At 44.0% G+C, this 20,614-nt stretch overlaps 2 protein-coding genes across 2 annotated transcripts in view; one reads left to right on the top strand and one right to left on the bottom strand.

Moving 5' to 3' along the window:
- Positions 1–8,487, bottom strand: part of cep112 (centrosomal protein 112) — a 126,388-nt gene extending 117,901 nt beyond the window's left edge. Inside the window, exon 1 of the mRNA XM_053443026.1 lies at positions 8,422–8,487. The gene's annotated coding sequence lies outside the window, so the exon portion shown is untranslated. The remainder of the gene's footprint in view (positions 1–8,421) is intronic.
- Positions 8,488–10,241: 1,754 nt separating this feature from the next.
- prkcab (protein kinase C, alpha, b) overlaps positions 10,242–20,614 on the top strand; it is an 81,774-nt gene continuing 71,401 nt past the window's right edge. The window contains exons 1-2 of the mRNA XM_053443029.1: positions 10,242–10,533; positions 10,801–10,832. Coding sequence (XP_053299004.1) covers positions 10,367–10,533; positions 10,801–10,832 — 199 coding nt within the window. The 5' untranslated portion in view covers positions 10,242–10,366. The remainder of the gene's footprint in view (positions 10,534–10,800; positions 10,833–20,614) is intronic.

Genomic DNA, 20,614 nt, shown 5'->3' with positions numbered 1-20,614 from the left:
TGTTCCCTGAATGAGGTACAGCTCACCTGGCTTCTAAGAGTGAGTAAAAAGATGAGTAAGCACGGATCCTATCATCAATCCTCTTTATCAATTTCCCTTCAGGGTTTATATCAATTTATGTGTTTTTAGTCTCCTGTGATCGCCCAACTCAACTGCATGATGTCAAGAAGTGGAGCGCCACCCAAAGTAGAAGAAATGCCTCTGTGTGTGTGTGTTGGGGGGGGGGGGGGGGGACTCGAGTTCCTAACCCCTGCTTCTGTCTGGTTGGGGATGAAGGATGCTATTGCTCCAGCTGATTTACTCACTAGAGCCTAAGACCTTGTTGTGTCAAACACAGCAGCATCATGTCACGTGATGTGAGAATGACATGACAACCCGATGATCACAACTAGAATGACAACAAACTAGCTAGACCCAATTTAAAGGGGACATATTATGAAAATTCCACTTTTGTAGTGCTTCTACATCTACATCTGGCGTGTCTATCGTCCCAAAAACTCTTGAAAATAAAACCTCCCGCGATTTGTTGTGGTTCCTCTATGTCAGAAACTATACGCTAGAGTGCGTCGAATGGGAATACGACCAGAATTGACGTCACAGTCGGTCTACATGGCATAGCCCCCCCCCCCGGAGGCGGAGACCTGGCGGAGGAGGAGACCAGGGTAAATTACGAGCCACAGCGCCCTCCTAAACTCGAGGTGGCGGGTGTTAGCTGGGAAGCTAGCCGAGGGGGGACGCTAACCAGCCGGGGAGCGGGGTGAGAGGCGGAGGAAACAGAGCCTGCGGTCGGGGTAAGTTACGAGCCACAGCCCCCTCCTCAGCTCGGGCTCGCTGGGTAATGTCCGCGGGTTGCTGGCTCCATGTCAGCGGCTCGCTTCTGGTGGACGTGTTGGTGTTTTTTCCGGGGATGTGTCGGTGTTTGTTTAGGGGTAGCAGCAGCGAGCTAACGCTAGCTTCTGTGTTTGTGTGTCGCCCTGGTAGAAGCTGCAGGTATAAATAGAAAACAGCTGTTTGTGGGGAGCTAACGCTAGCTTGCTGCTAGTTTGTGTTTAAAGTTGCAGCACTTTCTGGAATGGTGGCTTTTGCACGTATTTACAGCAGTATTGCAGGGATATGTGGCACCCCACCCGTGGAGGTGCCGGTGTTAGCTCCGGGGACGTCCCAGTGTTAGCTCCGGGGACGTCACGGTGTTAGCTCCGTGGACGTCCCGGTGTTAGCTCCAGGGACGTGCCGGTGTTAGCTCCAGGGGCGTGACGGTGTTAGCTCCAGGGACGTGCCGGTGTTAGCTCCGGGCACGTCCCAGTGTTAGCTCTGTGGAGGTGCCGGTGTTAGCTCCGGGGACATCCTGCTGTTAGCTCCAGGGACGTGCCGGTGTTAGCTCCGGGGCTGCCCGTTGTTAGCTCCGTGGAGGTGCCGGTGTTGGGGACCGTGTCTCTGCCGCTGTGGCCACTAAGATGCTTTACGTGTATCAGCAGTGAGCTAACGCTAGCTTGCTGCTAGTTTGTATTTAAAGTTGCAGCACTTTCTGGAATGGTTGCCTGTGAACGTATTTACAGCAGTATTGCATGTGGCACCCCACCCGGGAAGCATGGGGCTGGGAGGTGGGGGGAGAGATCCCATTTTGGGTCCGGAGTGGAGCAACAATGCTCTCGGAGTCGTAGCTTGTGTGTGTGTGTCTGGCGCCCCGTGCATGCAGCAGGTATACATAGAAAACAATGCACTCGGAGGCTAACCCGAGTCGTAGCTTCTGTGTGTGTCTGTCTTTGTTAGAAAATAGCACCGGAACGTGTTCCAGGACCCCCCCGGTCTCCGGCTGCATTGTACCCGTGCTTGGGCGCTCGCTCAGCGGACAGCCTCTCCTGTGATGCCCGGGCGGCGAAGCGGAGGAGGAGGAGGGGGGGAGAGAGGTGCGCCTTATAACTTTTGTGGGCCGTACAGATTTGCACAACGCACCCCGAGCTGCACGAACCGGTGCCGGTCACCAGCACCCCGGTTGCCGCCTCCATCACTCGCTTTAAAATAGACTCATACCCGGGGTTTTATGTGCATTTCGCCGCAAAAGTTCCAGCAGTGTTAGCCTCCGAAGCTGTAGCCCCTCCACGATCCCTTTGTCTGTGTGTGTGTGTGTGTGTGTTTGTGCGCGCGAGCTCAGAATATATGCCCTGTATGAATAAATATACACATACAATTATATACTGTATACACACAAATCTAATGCATGTTTTTAAATAATGTACATCTTTATCAGAAGGTGTAGTAATTTGAAAATTGTAGCTTCAATGAAGAAACACAACAAACGGATAACAGAAATATATGTATAGGACAATGAGTTAAAATGATTTTAACAACCTTAAATATGCTAAGGGGAGGTTTAAGACGTGAAACTGGATGTGTGTGTGAGTGACAGGGGGGGCGGGGTGGTGACAGGGGGGGCGGGGCGGTGAGAGGGGGGGCGGTGAGAGGGGGGGAGCTGGGCACTCAAAACAGGTCAATCTGAGGAGGCCTGTTTTAGACAGGGTAAAAAGGGTGCCGTTTTAAATGATCCTTGTGGTATTTTGACCAAAAAACGTCACAGACATTTCATTAAGACCCCAAGGAACCATATCAACTGTGGTAAAATGGGCATAATATGTCCCCTTTAAAGGGGCAGCTAGCTAGCGTGTTGCTAGCCGAGCTAAAGCTCTCAGTAACACCCTGGGCTAGCACCGGGGCACTTCCTCTCACGGGCTCCATGACACTTCAGCCTGTCAGCATCGACCTGCTGAAAACACAATGTCAGCGAAACGGTGAAACTTTATGGCTGAGTGGTGATGGAAGCCACTTTGAGTAAAAGACATAGAAGATGGGTTGAAGTTCACCAAACAGGATTTAAAAACCTCTGGGAGCACGAGGAACAAATATTCTCTGGTCTGAGGAGACAAGAGCAGATCTCCAAACACTATTTTCATTATGGCATTTCATAGAAGAAATCCGTCCATTTCGACCGATCATTTATAGGATAAAATGACATTATATTAATTTACTTTGAAATGTGCAATATAATAAAGTGTACAGAAAGTCTGAATACTGTCTGATGCCACTTTATATCACATATTGAAACTATTTATTTGCATTTCACTTGTTTTGTTTGCCATTTTTCTGTAATTCTGAACTCGTTTTAATACAAGATATTTTATGAGACCAAAAGATAAACTGTGTTACAGCATTTATTCAATTTACAGCCTCTGAAACACAGACTGAGTCAGAATGGAAAACATTTGTTTTTGCTGATACATGATTCTCAGCTTCATCAAAACCTGCAGCGTATATTAATTCCACTGGGTGGCGAACAAACGCTGTTTGTGGTATAATCAGCAACGGATCGAGAAATATGTGGCCTTCAAGTGCTCCTCGTATTTTTTTCTTTCGCTTTGTTTCTGTTGTAATTTGTCGAGTTTTGTAAGATAGTTCTTCAGTAAAATATTCTGGTTGTTCTATAGTGTTTGAATAGAAATCAAACATGTATAATAGATTTGTATATTCGTACAATTATATATGCTTATAACAGTATATTCATGCTTATATGCATTCGTTTCAATATTTACTTATTCATAACACGAATAGGATATATACTATACTGCCTGTAGTGAAAATATATATTATATATACACGATTCCCTGTATTTTCACAATGTGATGCTGTAACAAATCAACATGTCTGAGGACAGGTTTAAGTTTCTTTCAAAAGACCTTTAAAAATGACTGAAATAATATATTTACAGCACTTGAAATAAATGTAAAGTGCTTCAAAATAAGACTACATAAAAACTAAAATGTAAAGACCATTAGTTGTAAAATCAGATTTGGGGTATGATAAAAATGTTTTAAACTTGGATTCAAAAGGAAGCTACTGACAACCTTCTGTATTTCCTCAGGTGAAGTGTCCCACAGTCTTAAAACTTTTTATCTTAAGCCCTTTCATCTTTAATTCTATATTTCCAGGTTTGGATCTGTTAAAGGCCTCTGCCAGAGCAAGTCAACTTCGGGATTAAATTTGTCAGACCATTAATGCCTTGTATTAAGTGTTTCATACTTTAGCATCTATGAAATACATATTGATCGCCCTGGTCAGTTTGACGATCTCCAAAAGCTCCCTGTTGAAGAGAGAAGGCGGACTGGCCCCGCGTCACAGTGAATGGAAGAGACGCGCTGAGCTGCGGTGCAGGCGCAGAGCAGGTGAGTGCGCGGACTGAGGAACAGCGCCACTCCTCCCTCCGGAGCTGCGAGGACACAACCAGCACCTCCACTCATCTGTCGGGACAGCGGCAAGGGCTGACAAGTTTGCCCTCCTTTTTTCTTTTCCATCATGGCTGACCACCTTTTACACTACAGTGACTCCGTAGGGGTCGGAAACCGCAAAGGTGCCTTGCGCCAGAAAAACGTGCACGAAGTGAAAAACCACAAATTCACCTCCAGGTTTTTCAAGCAGCCGACGTTCTGCAGCCACTGCACGGACTTCATCTGGTAAGAGACACACACCCCCGGTCATTTCATTTCCCCTGATCAGTATTGAAGTGAATTTCTTTATGCAAAAGTTGTGCAGCAGGGAGTCTTTACATTAGTAACGCAGATGCAAGTTTTTAAGTCATGAGCACATTTACTGCTGTGGTCGACTATTGCAGATTTAAAGATATTAAACTAGAATAAAATAACTTTTATAAACCGGTGACAAAGTTCGAGTAGATTTGTACATGTCACTGACAGGGCACCTCCTATTTGTTTTAACACTTACGCCTTTTTCTTGCAGGGGATTTGGGAAACAAGGATTTCAATGCCAAGGTAAAGGACTCAACTGACAGCAACAGTGCCATTTCAAAACCTGCATTTGACCCAAAGGACACCCATAAGAAATTTACCACTAAAGTTGCACCATTGTTTGGTTATGTCATTTTGCTTATCTACCATATTCAATTGTGTTGTAAGCAAATACAGCTTGAAGTTGGTTATTAAGTCAAATTGAAGCACACAGCAAATTGTTGAACTTTAAAAAAAAGTTTATTTTCTGGAGCACACGTCGTTCTGCAACCAAGAAGGCAGGGGTTAGTCATTGGAGCTTTCACGTTGAGATTTTTAATGTTAAAATCAGAACATTTACCTTTTGTGGACACTATCCCTGTATGAGTTTTCTGGAAGGAAACACAATGATTAGGCATATTTTCAGAAGCATTAAAGAGACATCATGTTGAAGTGGAGGATATACCTTTGAGGGTTCCTCACACCCACAGGGGCAGGTGCCTGTCTCCTTGCAGGCGCTGGTCTTGCAGCCGGCGGAGGGGCTAATCCTGGCGAGTATCTGGATTTGTTTAAGAGGTAACTGACTCTCACAAAGCCATTTTTGTACTGGATGATGTAGGATGGTGGTGGTGGAGGAGGGAAAATAGGTTAACTCACTCTCACGGGAGCTTCTTCCTTTGGGCTGGCGACTGGGTTTTGTTGTTGGTAACTCATTTGAGCAGGGGCTGAGCTTCCCGTCGCAGATGAAGAGACCTGTTGAGCTCCTGCATTACTTGGGTACCTTTGGTAGGAGGGCTCTGAGGAATATTCACTAGAAGACCCTGTGCTCATATAGCCAGCTTGACTGGGCCCTCCTGCAGTATTAGAGACACCATCACTTGGGGACTGCTTCTCATTTCCTGAGGGATACTGAAAGACTTCCTCATAGACGAGATGGGGAACATATTGGGAGCCCCCGCCTTGTGTACTGGACTCAGTGTTGGGGCCTGGCTGAGGCCCTGCTGGGTTACTCGGCTTGTAGCTTAAAGGAAACATGAGTGGCGAGTTGGGGTTATTCAGGCTCCAGTCCCTTGACTCACTATTAACAAAGCTCCCTGCTGCAGGAGCACTAGGCACAGTTTGTTGAGTTGCGACCGAGATCGGCTTCCATAGAGCTGAAGGAATGTTGTAGCTTGTGTAAGCAGCGGCACTCGGCTGGCCACCGGAAGGCTGCCAGTCATGGGACATAAGCGCCTCATCTTCCACATAGTCACCCATGTTTTTTGAGTCAGTTTTGTACGGATATCCATACCCTGCAGGATTAACAATTAAAAATTAAACAGATATTTCTGAGGCCTAATGTGGTAATTAAGAAGAGTAATCACCTTTTGTGGCTGGGAAACCAACACTGCCATTAAACAGCAAAAAGCAAATCCCTGAAATCCTGCAACAAAAGCCAGTAAAGCACAAACATCTAATTAACGTCCCTATTTTTAAACATAATTGGAACAAACAGTGCTCAGAAACTCATGGCGCTAATAAAATGTACCACAAAAAGCATCCAAGAGCCATGGCTGTTAGTAGAGACGCGACGCCTGTCCTCCTCAGAAGCTCCGGTAGGAGTGATCTGAAGGATTGACTGAACTCAAGTGTGACCTCTGCTCGTCCCGTGTCTCCTTCTTATGAGGTCTCACTTAATGAAGAACATTGGCAGCAGCTGCACGCAGAGCAATCTGTGGCCCGAATCATTAACAGGTGTGGCGGCCGGACAACACTGCCACCCACTGGTCAGCTGGAAATCCAGACTTATTATTGTGTCCAGTGTGTTAATGCTGAAACCTTCTCTGATGTTTGTCTGTTCGAAGAGCAGTTACCACCTTTCTCTGATTTGAAACATTACCTGTCAACGGTCATAATCTATAAAAGACCCATCATTAATCATGTTTGTTTTTCACCAGCATCTAGTCCCCACTGACCTGTCCTGGTGTCTTTGCACCACAGTGACTAACCACCTGTGTCCTCTCGATCCAGTGAGTGTCACTGTGCAGGGTCATACTACAGAGACACGCTTCAGTGAAAAGATCTGGCTGAACTACGTCTCTCTCTGTACCACATCCACATGGACAGTTATGCTTTTTATGTATTCAAGCAAAAGCTTTAACTCCACCTTTAGAAAACCAGTGTTCTTTTGCATCATGGAGTCTTAGGAGATAGACAAATGACATTGCACCTGATTTAGGTTTCACCTGCCTTTTTCCTAAACGATTTCAAACTCCTCACTTTCAATCTAGGTGTGTACATCATACAGTATGTGTGCATGGGCTGACCTGTCTTCTTGCTGCTCTGTTTGTCAGCGTTGTGTGAATATATTATGGAAGTGGGCTGACAGGTTTGTGTTCTTGGATGTGGACGGTACTTGTTCCTGCAGAGTGTGCATGAGGAATGCATTGCTTCTTCCCAGAAGCGTATAGTGGGATGATCCTCCAGTACGCCATCATGTACAGGCCTCTCTCTTATTTATATGTCAGGCTTTGTGCGACCCTCTGTCAAATTCTTGCAATATCTCTGGGTAGAGTGTGAGGGAATTTTGTCAAAGTTGTTCAAACGTTGACCTGGACGCGAGGACAAACAAAATAGACAATGGTAGTTTTAGATGTCAAAGGTCAAAGGTCAAGGTCAATGCAAACTTCCGGAATACTTTTTGGGGCCTTGAGTCAAATGTTTTATTGTATTCCAAACACACTTGGATATAAATTAACCGACTGCAGACAAGATGCAACTGCAAGGATAGAATTCTAGTTTCTTTATGGTTTCGATGCACTTTTGTAATTGTTGATAAAACTATACAGACATACAACACTGGATTGTTATGGCATGGGGCTCTGAGTCCGCCAAGGGCAGAGAGACTGTAGCTCAAATATATGTTCTCATAAGACTGGAAATCAAGGCATATTTCTCTCTGTGAATGAAAACTTTATGCAAAAGGCTCCAGAGCAAATCCTCAAAGAGCCGCAAAGTCCTAAACTAAGCTAAGAACTAAGCTAAGCATTTATGCCTCTTCCAATCATTGTAATATATGCCACTGATGGTGAAATGTTCCCTGAATGAGGTACAGCTCACCTGGCTTCTAAGAGTGAGTAAAAAGATGAGTAAGCACGGATCCTATCATCAATCCTCTTTATCAATTTCCCTTCAGGGTTTATATCAATTTATGTGTTTTTAGTCTCCTGTGATCGCCCAACTCAACTGCATGATGTCAAGAAGTGGAGCGCCACCCAAAGTAGAAGAAATGCCTCTGTGTGTGTCTGGGGGGGGGACTCGAGTTCCTAACCTCTACTTCTGTCTGGTTGGGGATGAAGGATGCTATTGCTTCAGCTGATTTACTCACTAGAGCCTAAGACCTTGTTGTGTCAAACACAGCAGCATCATGTCACGTGATGTGAGAATGACATGACAACCCGATGATCACAACTGGCGATTACAACAAACTAGCTAGACCCCATTTAAAGCTGGCGTGTTGCTAGCCGAGCTAAAGCTCTCAGTATCAGCCTGGGCTAGCACCGGGTAACTTCCTCTCACGTGCTCCGTGTGACGTCAGCCTATCAGCAGCGCCGTGCTGAAGACACAATGTCAGTGCTGAGATAACAAAACGGGATAAAGAGCCACTTACATCCAGTTGTGATTTCAGCGCTCAAAACGGTTCGAAAACTTCCTCATCACTTTGCGTCACTTCCGTCTTCCGCGATGGAGTGGCGCGTGCCCGTTGCCATAGAAACGGCATACCCCGGATTCCCGTTCCCTGTCAGTCACATTCATCGTCTTTTTTAATTTGTATAGACTCAACAGAACCTGTGTTTACCCACTGTTATTATAAGAAAAATACCCACATTAAAAACAAGTCCCATGTGTTCTGAATTCAGTAAAATTGTCTTTTTGCACAATAATCTACAACTGAATGTCAAAGTGTATATATATGTTTTTTGGTTGTTTTTTTGCAAATTCATTCAACTTTGAAACGGTGAAACTTTATGGCTGAGTGGTGATGGAAGCTACTTTGAGTAAAAGACATAGAAGATGGGTTGAAGTTCACCAAACAGGATTTAAAAACCTCTGGGAGCACGAGGAACCAAATATTCTCTGGTCTGAGGAGACAAGAGCAGATCTCCAAACACTATTTTCATTATGGCATTTCATAGACGAAATCCGTCCATTTTGAAGGATCATTTATAGGATAAAATTATATTTATAGTAATTTACTTTGAAATGTGCAAAATAATAAAGTGTACAGAAAGTCTGAATACTGTCTGACGCCACTTTATATCACATATTGAAACTATTCAAGATATTTTATGAGACCAAAAGATAAACTGTGTTACAGTATTTTTTCCATGTACAGCCTCTGCTCTCATCACGTCGCTATTTTAACTGAAACACAGACTCAGTCAGAATGGAAAACATTTTGTTTTTGCTGATACATGATTCTCAGCTTCATCAAAACCTGCAGCATATATTAATTCCACTGGGTGGCGAACAAACGCTGTTTGTGGTATAATCAGCAACGGATCGAGAAATATGTGGCCTTCAAGTGCTCCTCGTATTTTTTTCTTTCGCTTTGTTTCTGTTGTAATTTGTCGAGTTTTGTAAGATAGCTCTTCAGTAAAATATTCTGGTTGTTCTATAGTGTTTGAATAGAAATCAAACATGTATAATAGATTTGTATATTCGTACAATTTTATATGCTTATAACAGTATATTCATGCTTATATGCATACATTTATTTCAATATTTCCCTATTCATAACACGAAAAGGATATATACTATACTGCCTGTAGTAAAAGTATATATTATATATACACACTTCCCTGTATTTTCACAATGTGATGCTGTAACAAATCAACATGTCTGAGGATAAGATTAGGTTTCTTTCAAAAGACCTTTAAAAATGACTGAAATAATATATTTTCTGTACTTCTTGAAATAAATGTAAAGTGCTTCAAAATAAGACAAAGAAAATGAGAAACTGTAAAGACCATTACAGTTGTAAAATCAGATTTGGGGTATGATATAAATGTTGTAAACTTGGATTCAAAGGAAGCTACTGACAACCTTCTGTATTTCCTCAGGTGAAGTGTCCCACAGTCTTACAACTTCTTATCTTAAGCCCTTTCCTCTTTAATTCTATATTTCCAGGTTTGGATCTGTTAAAGGCCTCTACCAGAGCAAGTCAACTTCAGGATTAAATATGTCAGACCATTAATGCCTTGTAAGTTATTAAGTGTTTCATACTATAGTTAAACGCTCCGGCCCCCTACTTGAGCATCTATGAAATATATCTATATCTATCTATATCGTCCTGGTGGTCAGTTTGACGATCTCCAAAAGCTCCCTGTTGAAGTGAGAATTTCCCACAGCACGTGAAGGCGGACTGGCCCCGCGTCACAGTGAATGGAGAGACGCGCTGAGCTGCGGTGCAGGCGCAGAGCAGGTGAGTGCGCGGACTGAGGAACAGCGCCACTCCTCCCTCCGGAGCTGCGAGGACACAACCAGCACCTCCACTCATCTGTCGGGACAGCTGCAAGGGCTGCGGAGTTTGCCCTCCTTTTTTCTTTTCCATCATGGCTGACCACCTTTTACACTACAGTGACTCCGCAGGGGTCGGAAACCGGTTCGCCCGCAAAGGTGCCTTGCGCCAGAAAAACGTGCACGAAGTGAAAAACCACAAATTCACCGCGAGGTTTTTCAAGCAGCCGACCTTCTGCAGCCACTGCACGGACTTCATCTGGTAAGAGACACACACCCCCGGTCATTTCATTTCCCCTGATCAGTATTGAAGTGAATTTCTTTATGCAAAAGTTGTGCAGCAGGGAGTCTTTACATTAGTAACGCAGATGTAAGTTTTTAAGTCATGAGCACATTTACTGCTGTGGTCGACTATTGCAGATTTAAAGATATTAAACTTTTATAAACCGGTGACAAAGTTCGACTAGATTTGTACATGTCACTGACAGGGCACCTCCTTTGTTTTAACACTTACCCCTTTTTCTTGCAGGGGATTTGGGAAACAAGGATTTCAATGCCAAGGTAAAGGACTCAACTGACAGCAACAGTGCCATTTCAAAACCTGCATTTGACCCAAAGGACACCCATAAGAAATTTACCACTAAAGTTGCACCATTGTTTGGTTGTGTCATTTTGCTTATCTACCATATTCAATTGTGTTGTAAGCAAATACAGCTTGAAGTTGGTTATTAAGTCAAATTGAAGCACACAGCAAATTGTTGAACTTTAAAAAAAAGTTTATTTTCTGGAGCACACGTCGTTCTGCAACCAAGAAGGCAGGGGTTAGTCATTGGAGCTGTCACGTTGAGATTTTTAATGTTAAAATCAGAACATTTACCTTTTGTGGACACTATCCCTGTATGAGTTTTCTGGAAGGAAACGCAATGATTAGGCATATTTTCACAAGCATTAAAGAGACATCATGTTGAAGTGGAGGATATACCTTTGAGGGTTCCTCACACCCACAGGGGCAGGTGCCTGTCTCCTTGCAGGCGCTGGTCTTGCAGCCGGCGGAGGGGCTAATCCTGGCGAGTATCTGGATTTGTTTAAGAGGTAACTGACTCTCACAAAGCCATTTTTGTACTGGATGATGTAGGATGGTGGTGGTGGAGGAGGGCGAGGGAGAATAGGTTCACTCACTCTCACGGGAGCTTCTTCCTTTGGGCTGGCGACTGGGTTTTGTTGTTGGTAACTCATTTGAGCAGGGGCTGAGCTTCCCGTCGCAGATGAAGCGACCTGTTGAGCTCCTGCATTACTTGGGTACCTTTGGTAGGAGGGCTCTGAGGAATATTCAGTAGAAGACCCTGTGCTCATATAGCCAGCTTGACTGGGCCCTCCTGCAGTATTAGAGACACCATCACTTGGGGACTGCTTCTCATTTCCTGAGGGATACTGAAAGACTTCCTCATAGACGAGATGGGGAACATATTGGGAGCCCCCGCCTTGTGTACTGGAGTCAGTGTTGGGGCCTGGCTGAGGCCCTGCTGGGTTACTCGGCTTGTAGCTTAAAGGAAACATGAGTGGCGAGTTGGGGTTATTCAGGCTCCAGTCCCTTGACTCACTATTAACAAAGCTCTCTGCTGCAGGAGCACTAGGCACAGTTTGTTGAGTTGCGACCGAGATCGGCTTCCATGGAGCTGAAGGACTGTTGTAGCTTGTGTAAGCAGCGGCACTCGGCTGGCCACCGGAAGGCTGCCAGTCATGGGACATAAGCGCCTCATCTTCCACATAGTCACCCATGTTTTTTGAGTCAGTTTTGTATGGATATCCATACCCTGCAGGATAAACAATTAAAAATTAAACAGATATTTCTGAGGCCTAATGTGGTAATTATGAAGAGTCATCACCTTTTATGGCTGGTAAACCAACACTGCCATTAAACAGCAAAATGCAAATCCCTGAAATCCTGCAAGAGAAGCCAGTAAAGCACAAACATCTAATTAACGTCCCTATTTTTAAACATAATGGAACAAAAAGTGCTCAGAAACTCATGGAGCTAATAAAACGTACCACAAAAAGCATCCAAGAGCCATGGCTGTTAGTAGAGACGCGACGCCTGTCCTCCTCAGAAGCTGCGGTAGGAGTGATCTGAAGGATTGACTGAACTCGAGTGTGACCTCTGCTCGTCCCGTGTCTCCTTCTTATGAGGTCTCACTTAATGAAGAACATTGGCAGCAGCTGCACGCAGAGCAATCTGTGGCCCGAATCATTAACAGGTGTGGCGGCCGGACAACACTGCCACCCACTGGTCAGCTGGAAATCCAGACTTATTATTGTGTCCAGTGTGTTAATGCTGAAACCTTCTCTGATGTTTGTCTGTTCGAAGAGCAGTTACCACCTTTCTATGATTTGAAACATTACCTGTCAACGGTCATAATCTATAAAAGACCCATCATTAATCATGTTTGTTTTTCACCAGCATCTAGTCCCCACTGACCTGTCCTGGTGTCTTTGCACCACAGTGACTAACCACCTGTGTCCTCTCGATCCAGTGAGCGTCACTGTGCAGGGTCATACTACAGAGACACGCTTCAGTGAAAAGATCTGTGGCTCTAATTAACTGTCTGGCTGAACTACGTCTCTCTCTGTACCAAATCCACATGGACAGTTATGCTTTTTATGCTTTTAAGCAAAAGCTTTAACTCTACCTTTAGAAAACCAGTGTTCTTTTGCATCATGGAGTCTTAGGAGATAGACAAATGACATTGCACCTGATTTTGGTTTCAGTATGTGTGCATGGGCTGACCTGTCTTCTTGCTGCTCTGTTTGTCAGCGTTGTGTGAATATATTATAGAAGTGGGCTGACAGGTTTGTGTTCTTGGATGTGGACAGTACTTGTTCCTGCAGAGTGTGCATAAGGAATGCATTGCTTCTTCCCAGAAGCGTATAGTGGGATGATCCTCCAGTATGCCATCATGTACAGGCCTCTCTCTTTTTATATGTCAGGCTTTGTGCTTCCCTCTGTCAAATTCTTGCAATATCTCTGGGTAGAGTGTGAGGGAATTTTGTCAAAGTTGTTCAAACGTTCACCTGGACCAGAGGACAAACAAAATAGACAATGGTAGTTTTAAAGGTCAAAGGTCAAAGGTCAAGGTCAATGCAAACTTCCGGAATACTTTTTGGGGCCTTGAGTCAAATGTTTTATTATATTCCAAACACACTTGGATATAAGTTAACCCTTCTGCAGACAAGATACAACTGCATGGATAGAATTCTAGTTTCTTTATGGTTTCGATGCATGATGACTTTTGTAATTGTTGATAGCACTATACAGACACTGGATTGTTATGGCATTGGGCTCTGAGTCTGCCAAGGGCAGAGAGACTGTAGCTCAAATATATGTTCTCATAAGACTGGAAGTCAAGGCATATTTCTCTCTGTGAATGAAAACTTCATGCAAAAGGCTCCAGAGCAAATCCTCAAAGAGCCGCAAAGTCCTAAACTAAGCTAAGAACTAAGCTAAGCATTTATGCCTCTTCCAATCATTGTAATATATGCCACTGATGGTGAAATGTTCCCTGAATGAGGTACAGCTCACCTGGCTTCTAAGAGTGAGTAAAAAGATGAGTAAGCACGGATCCTATCATCAATCCTCTTTATCAATTTCCCTTCAGGGTTTATATCAGTTTATGTGTTTTTAGTCTCCTGTGGTCGCCCAACTCAACTGCATGATGTCAAGAAGTGGAGCTCCACCCAAAGTAGAGGAATTGCCTCTGTGTGGGTGGGGGGGGGACTCCAGTTCCTAACCTCTGCTTCTGTCTGGTTGGGGATAAAGGATGCGTGGGACAGAATTACAGATTAATTAATTACTTAAACCTGAATTGCGGAACTGTTGTCTCCTCCTCTTGGCAATGAGATGAATTACACAACCAGAAATGTCTGCAGTCCTAAAACAAGAATTATATTAGTTATCTAATAGCTACAAATCCTACAATGAATATTTTACAAATTTCAAATTGTCAAGGAACAGTAGGGTGGGGTCCCTTCATCCCTTCTCTTCTAATTGAACTCCAAAATACACTCCAATCATTGTCTGGGTTTGTCTTTTCTATTGATCACTTCCTGTGTTACACTCTAATCCTTCCTCTAAAAAGAGATAACTTGAGCATCAGAGACCTCAGATGCATCCTGAGCTTCCCCTGCCATACTCCCATTTGCTTTGGTGTATTCAGTCTCCATCGCTACTGTTGTTCTTCAGGTTTAGCAAACTTGCTGGTAGACGTAAAACGCATCGTTGCTGATGCACAGAATGGGCGGGCCGCCACAGACAGACACAAAGAGAGAGAGAGAGTTACCTGCCAGTATTCTATGAACTTGTTTGGGCAAGAGCTTTAATGCTACTGGCGTTACTTTGCATTTAAGGTTCCCACACACCAGCTTTAATAACAAACATCAAATGTATAATGTTTTTTTCAGAAGCTTCTCATTCAGTGTAACTTACTTATTCTGGTCACCATAGGAACTCTATTAGATCTGACTCACCGATGTATATAAAAAAAAAAAAAAACATTATTTTACCTGACAGTTGAATTGCAGTACAGTGTTTTGTATTTTCAGAGAGGGGCAATGTGTGAGTCTCGTTGGCTGTGACTTGGACCACTGTGGAGAGTCTGCAACTGTGATACATCCTGTCATATGGACATGCTGAGTTATGTCCTATACATGCATGACCACTATACACTCACCTTACCAATACATCACTGTCCCCTGAACATGCAGATCAAGATCCGTGAATTATTCTCTATCTCACACTGTTAAAGAAGTGGAAAACAATCCCTGGATCGACCCCCTGATCCGGTACCACAGCAAAATGGAAAGATCCAGTGTGTACGATTTAGGTGACCGGGATCCATTGGCTAGAAGAGGAATATAGAAAATTCCTAGGGATGTTTTCACTAGGGTGTAAACACTCACTCACACGCAATGGTGGATGCTCTGCTCTCCCCCTCGCCTCACCCATCCTCCCCTGATGCTAAAGTTGCGCCTCTGTGGAAGTGACTGTGTCATCAGGAGTGAGGTGAGACATGGAGGGAGAGGCAGTCAGAAGTAGAAGAAGAAGAAGAGGATGCAACAAAGGAGACAGGGTGGAAAGAAGGCGAGAACGTGCAAAGGTGAACACAGGAGACTAAATAACAATCTGCAGTTGTATGGGTGGCAGTGCTGGGGTGAAAGAGACGATGAATTGAAAGAGGCCTTTCACACAGTCTAGCTTCTTGCTACAGAGTTTTGGCAAAGACAATGCAAACAGTGGGACTACTCAGAGCGGATGAAAGAGAGAAGAGTGGAAACAGTTGTAGATGTCATGTCGACTTGAGCGATTATAAACTGTGGCCAAGTTACATCTTAAGTCGTCATGTCTGGGATTGTCTGGTGGGGGGAAGATGGTGAAAGGCCTCTTCTTCTCAGACTCGTAGCAGTTCTTGTAGAAGCGACGCCTGCACTAATCTCTGACCTGCACCAGGAAGATGGTCTTAAAGGTGTTTATAAACTGCCTTCGGATCAGTTTGACTTATATCTGCAATAAGAGACTTTTTTCGCCACTTGCAGGTTCACCAGAAAAAAATGTGTGACTTATCGCTCCGGGTGAGAGGCAAGGTGCACCCTTGACACGCCGCCAGTGTATCACAGGACCAATATACTATATATATATGTAGAGAGAGAGAGAGAGAAAGCAAGAGACAAGGACGAGAGAGAGAAACAACCATTCACTCACACTTACAGTTCATTTAGAGTCTCCGGTTCACCTGATCCCAATCTGCATGTTTTTGGACTCGGTGGAAGGAAGCCAAACTCCCCCTGGGAATCAAACTGAGCTCCTTTTATGCATTGAGGCAATGGTTGTTTAACACTGCACCACCATGCAACTCCCTTTAAGTTGAAAAAGTAAGCTGTAAGTGAACATGTTGGAATAGATTTGCTTATTTACACATCCAGCATGCAAGGGAACAGTGATTTTCAGTCGTGTAGTAAAAGCTCCACTGTGTTCATCAGCTGTCTGTGGCTGTTTGGTGCTGAGCAGGTTGTAGTACAGGAGGTTTGATGGGTTCAGAGCTTATTTGCTGCAAACAGATGTGTGCTGAAGCTGAAAATAGATGCCCTAAGAGCGGTGACAGTGAACCAAAACTGTCATGTTGTGGATGGACAGCTAAACAATGAGCTGAAATCATGAATTACATCTGTAAAGCAGAGGAGAGCTGCAGACTCGGGCGATAAGTCACTGTAAGTTCACAGGACGCCATTCACCCCATTTACATTTCCACAGTATTTTCATGCGTTGTTTGACTAAAATCATCTATAGTGTACTCCTAACCATCCATTATCTGGATCACTTATCCTTTCAGGGTTGGAGGGGAAGGGGGCTGTAGCCAATCCCAGCTGACATTGTGCTAGAGGCGGCGGACACCCTGGACAGGTCGCCAGTGTGTTGCAGGGCCAACACGTTTACACCCAACGACCTGGCCAACTGTGTCTTAAAAACCCTTTTAATTTAGTTTAAAGTTCATTCAGGTCTCCATTAGCCACTCTCTTGTAACAGTGGACACTCTTTCTGGGGTCTCAACAAGTCTTTATACAGTACTTCAGTAGCAGGAAGTCAGTAATATCTATGTTGTACTTCAAATAATGAACACAACCACTACAATAACCAAACTCACATAGATGAAGACAAACATTGTTCGTAGAGTCGAGATGCTTTATTTCCCAGGACATCTAGAAGGATGGATGTTTGCTGCCTGTTTGCAGCCTTACTGCTCCTTACTGTCCGTTATTGCTGTGCATAATCTCTGATAGTCTCCATCACTGTAAGCAGCCTGTTTTGTTCTGTTTGAAATCTATTTGCATGTGAAATGCAGCCAGTTCGCCTCCTCTCATCTCCAACCCAGCGCTCATCAAGTGGTAATGATGAGATCTTTGTCACGATGAGGGTGTTCGGTGTGGGCTGCTCCACCGCTCCCTGAGACATTAGTGGGTGACACCATGTATGTGTCAGTTAGCGTGAGGAGGGCTGACACATGCCTCCAACACGGCTGTCGCTGAGCCATAATGGCAGGTTGGGAGGGGAGCCAATCACTTTCTGCACTCAGGAAGGAGCGGCAGTACGTCATTTACCAATCAAGAGGAAGTCAGGGCGTGCTGGACCATGAGGGCGAGAGCTGTGGATGGGGGGGCTCCTAACAATAAACATCTTACACAGGAGTAAGATTCAGTGCTGCTCGTCTGAAGGGATGTGGCTGAGATCTGAAGGGTCCTCCTGCTCCATCTCTGCTCTGACTGTCAACATGGCCTGGATATATAATAATCTTTTTTATGAAACAGATCTATGCTTTGTTGGTTTAATATGGATTTAAAAAAAGATATACGTATCAATCTCCTCCTCAACATTGTGGGAGTTGTTTTGCTGTACTTGACTGTTCATTCTGCCACGTGGGAAACTGCACGAGTTAGAGAATCCATTCATTTAAAAGCCCTGGATTTTTATTTATTTTTATATAATAGCTTACATGTGCCAGAAAAGTGAAGCTTGTTCATTACAAGCTTTTGTTTTTCACGACTGAAATACCAATCGACGTAAGGAAAGAAATTCAGGATAGCACACTGTTTCATACATTGATCAGTTTCTACATAGTGGAAGATGCAGGGGGCGGGACATGACGTTTACATTCCGTTGTGGAGATCTGGTGTTGTTGTTTTACAGCACATTGACATGGGCCCTTATTGTCAAAAGCTTTCGAATCGCGTTGTCTTACCCAGCTGACTTCTTTGTTGGTGTTTTTCTACGTGCGTGGAACCTCTTTGTCATCCTGAGATATTTGTTTTCTTTCCTTTTTTGCGTCGGCCACTTGTAACAAACTGACTCGGACGTTTGTGTTTTCACGTACAGCCCCTTCGGAGGATTTTCAGGAACACGTCTGGACCTCAGTGAACGGCTGAAAACAGCTTAATAGTGGAGGCTAAGCTGACTGGGATAATTACTGTACGTGTTGGCTGATTCTCCCTCTGCTCGTTTCTGCTCCATATTCAGAATGCCCCTTTGTGCTATTGAGTGCTGGGTCTCTCTCCCTCCCTCCGTTACTCTCCTTCTCTCTCTCTCTCTCTCTCTCTCTCTCTCCCTCTCTTGCTCTCCACTCCTTCACTCAAGACGACTGTAGCAACAAAGTGGGCCACTTCCATGTAGTTATCATGGTAACAGCTCTTCTGGGCGGTTTTAATGGGCGTTTTACATTATCGGATCTCCTCCAATCTTGGTGCAGCCCTTCGGTCCTTTTTATTTGGCCAGTTAAAATCACATGCAATATTTAACAACCGCGGGGTGCAATGTTTCCTGTTCAGACCTTTTAGGAAGTGTGTGTGTGTGTGTGTTTCTGTAATTCCCCTTTCAACAGAATCTAGACTCAAAATGGACTATTGCATTGAATTTTCCTGTCTTGTCTCATCTACAAACAAACCACAAACACAAGGTCTAGTATGTTCTGTACATTATAGATTGAAATACTGAGTGTATCTTCAAATGCAGCCACACTCTCATTATCCTCTGTCTGCATTGAGGGGGGGGGGGACCTTAACAGCCTGCACCCGAAAGGCATTTAGATGTGTGTGGCAGTTAGCTCCCCTAAAGCCACAGTGACACAAGCCCTTCTTATGTGTCAATATAAAGGGATTGCCACAGTCTGGGTGCAAGACAAAGAGCTCTCATTTCTAATTCCTCACTGTGAAGAGGGGATGACGATAAGAAGGAGAGCGGATTGGCACCAACAATAAAAAGGAAGATGGCAAGGGGAAGTCTAGAGGAGGCTAGGTGATGATTGAGAGTTTTCATACGTACTGTACTGTAAGCTGGCCAGTGCCCATAACACCATATGATTGTTGTCTCAAGGCCTTTGCACACTAGACGTATTTATTTCATATTATTAATCTTTATCCCCCTCCAGTCACTGCGAGCTTTCACATCAGCAGCAGAATTTAACTGCATGGATATTGAGGCTTTACATTTTTTTTTTGTGGGCCAAGGGCAATTTTTTTAATTTTCAAGGTTTCTCTTCTGACACCTACAAATCCAACCAATGAGACTGCTCGTATCATTTTAAAGCACTAGTATAAGAAGTGCCTAACCCTCTGCATTCTGATATAAGTGTATTTCCTCATTTATCTAAAATAATTGGCTCACAGTTACCTTTTCTTTAAAAGGATGATGTAGCCGACTTGAAGCTGCTGTCGTAGAAAGAGAATGAAACAAATGCAGCTGGGACTGTTAACAATCAAAGGGGACCTCAAATTAATTCATCCAGAAACTCAAATTAATCCCGAAGCAGTTGTGATACAGTGTAAACTCCTGAAACCACCAGTTCTCCTCTCCATCAATATTGGGTCTTGCACCAGATCACCATTGCTTAATGTTGATTCTATTCCAGGTGCATTTTTTGTTTTGAATCTTATATTTTATTTGCTAAATCTCGCTTAATGTGAAACGTGCAAATGCCTCCATTTAGTGGATGTATGTCGACAGATATATTCAGTTTTCTTTCACTGCTTCATAAAAAAAAGCGGGCTTGCGTTTTGCCAGTGAAACACTTTAAACGTGAAACAGCACAGTGACTCTGATGTGACCGCAATGGGCCGATAACAATGAGATCAAATTGAAAACAAGTATATGCGTGTATATTTTAATGTGGATGCCTTGTGCATAGATGGAATTTGAATCTAGTTTGGTAACAGTGGCCATTTACAAGGACGACTATTTTTAAGAGAGGTAATTACTACTTTCTGCTAGAAATAGCAAAAAAATAACATTATTTGGGATTCCAAACACTGATATGAATTTTGCAGAAATGCAACTGCTTTTTTAAGCAGGAACAAGCGCCCTGCAGCTCACTGCATGTTCACAGTCACCTTTCCCACTCAAAACGACTTCTGCTTTAAATGTCACGGAATCTCTTTTCAACTAACATGGTTTGTCGATATATTTGTACTCATCATGAAAAAGCGACTGTAATTACCTACCTAATATTCCAATATGGTGTGTCAGAGTTATCATGGTAACAGTTCTTGGCCCCCACGCTTTGCCTGTGATGTGCCAAATCTGTGCCGTGTAACGTACCCCAGGCGAGTACTCCCCCCCCCCCCCCACCCCCCACCCCCGAAAAAACAACACAACATTAAACATCCCTTGTTTCCAAATAATCCTTAAATGATGATTCAACACGGGAGCTTGGCATCACCTCCTCAGCCTCCATTTATGCAAATAGAACAGGCCTCAGTAGCCAGGACCATTGGTTTGTGAGCCTGTCTGGGAGAAATGCTAAGACAGT

Source organism: Pleuronectes platessa, chromosome 16 (genome assembly GCF_947347685.1).
Source record: "Pleuronectes platessa chromosome 16, fPlePla1.1, whole genome shotgun sequence".
NCBI lineage: Eukaryota > Metazoa > Chordata > Actinopteri > Pleuronectiformes > Pleuronectidae > Pleuronectes > Pleuronectes platessa.
This window is presented reverse-complemented; position numbering and strand designations above follow the sequence as displayed.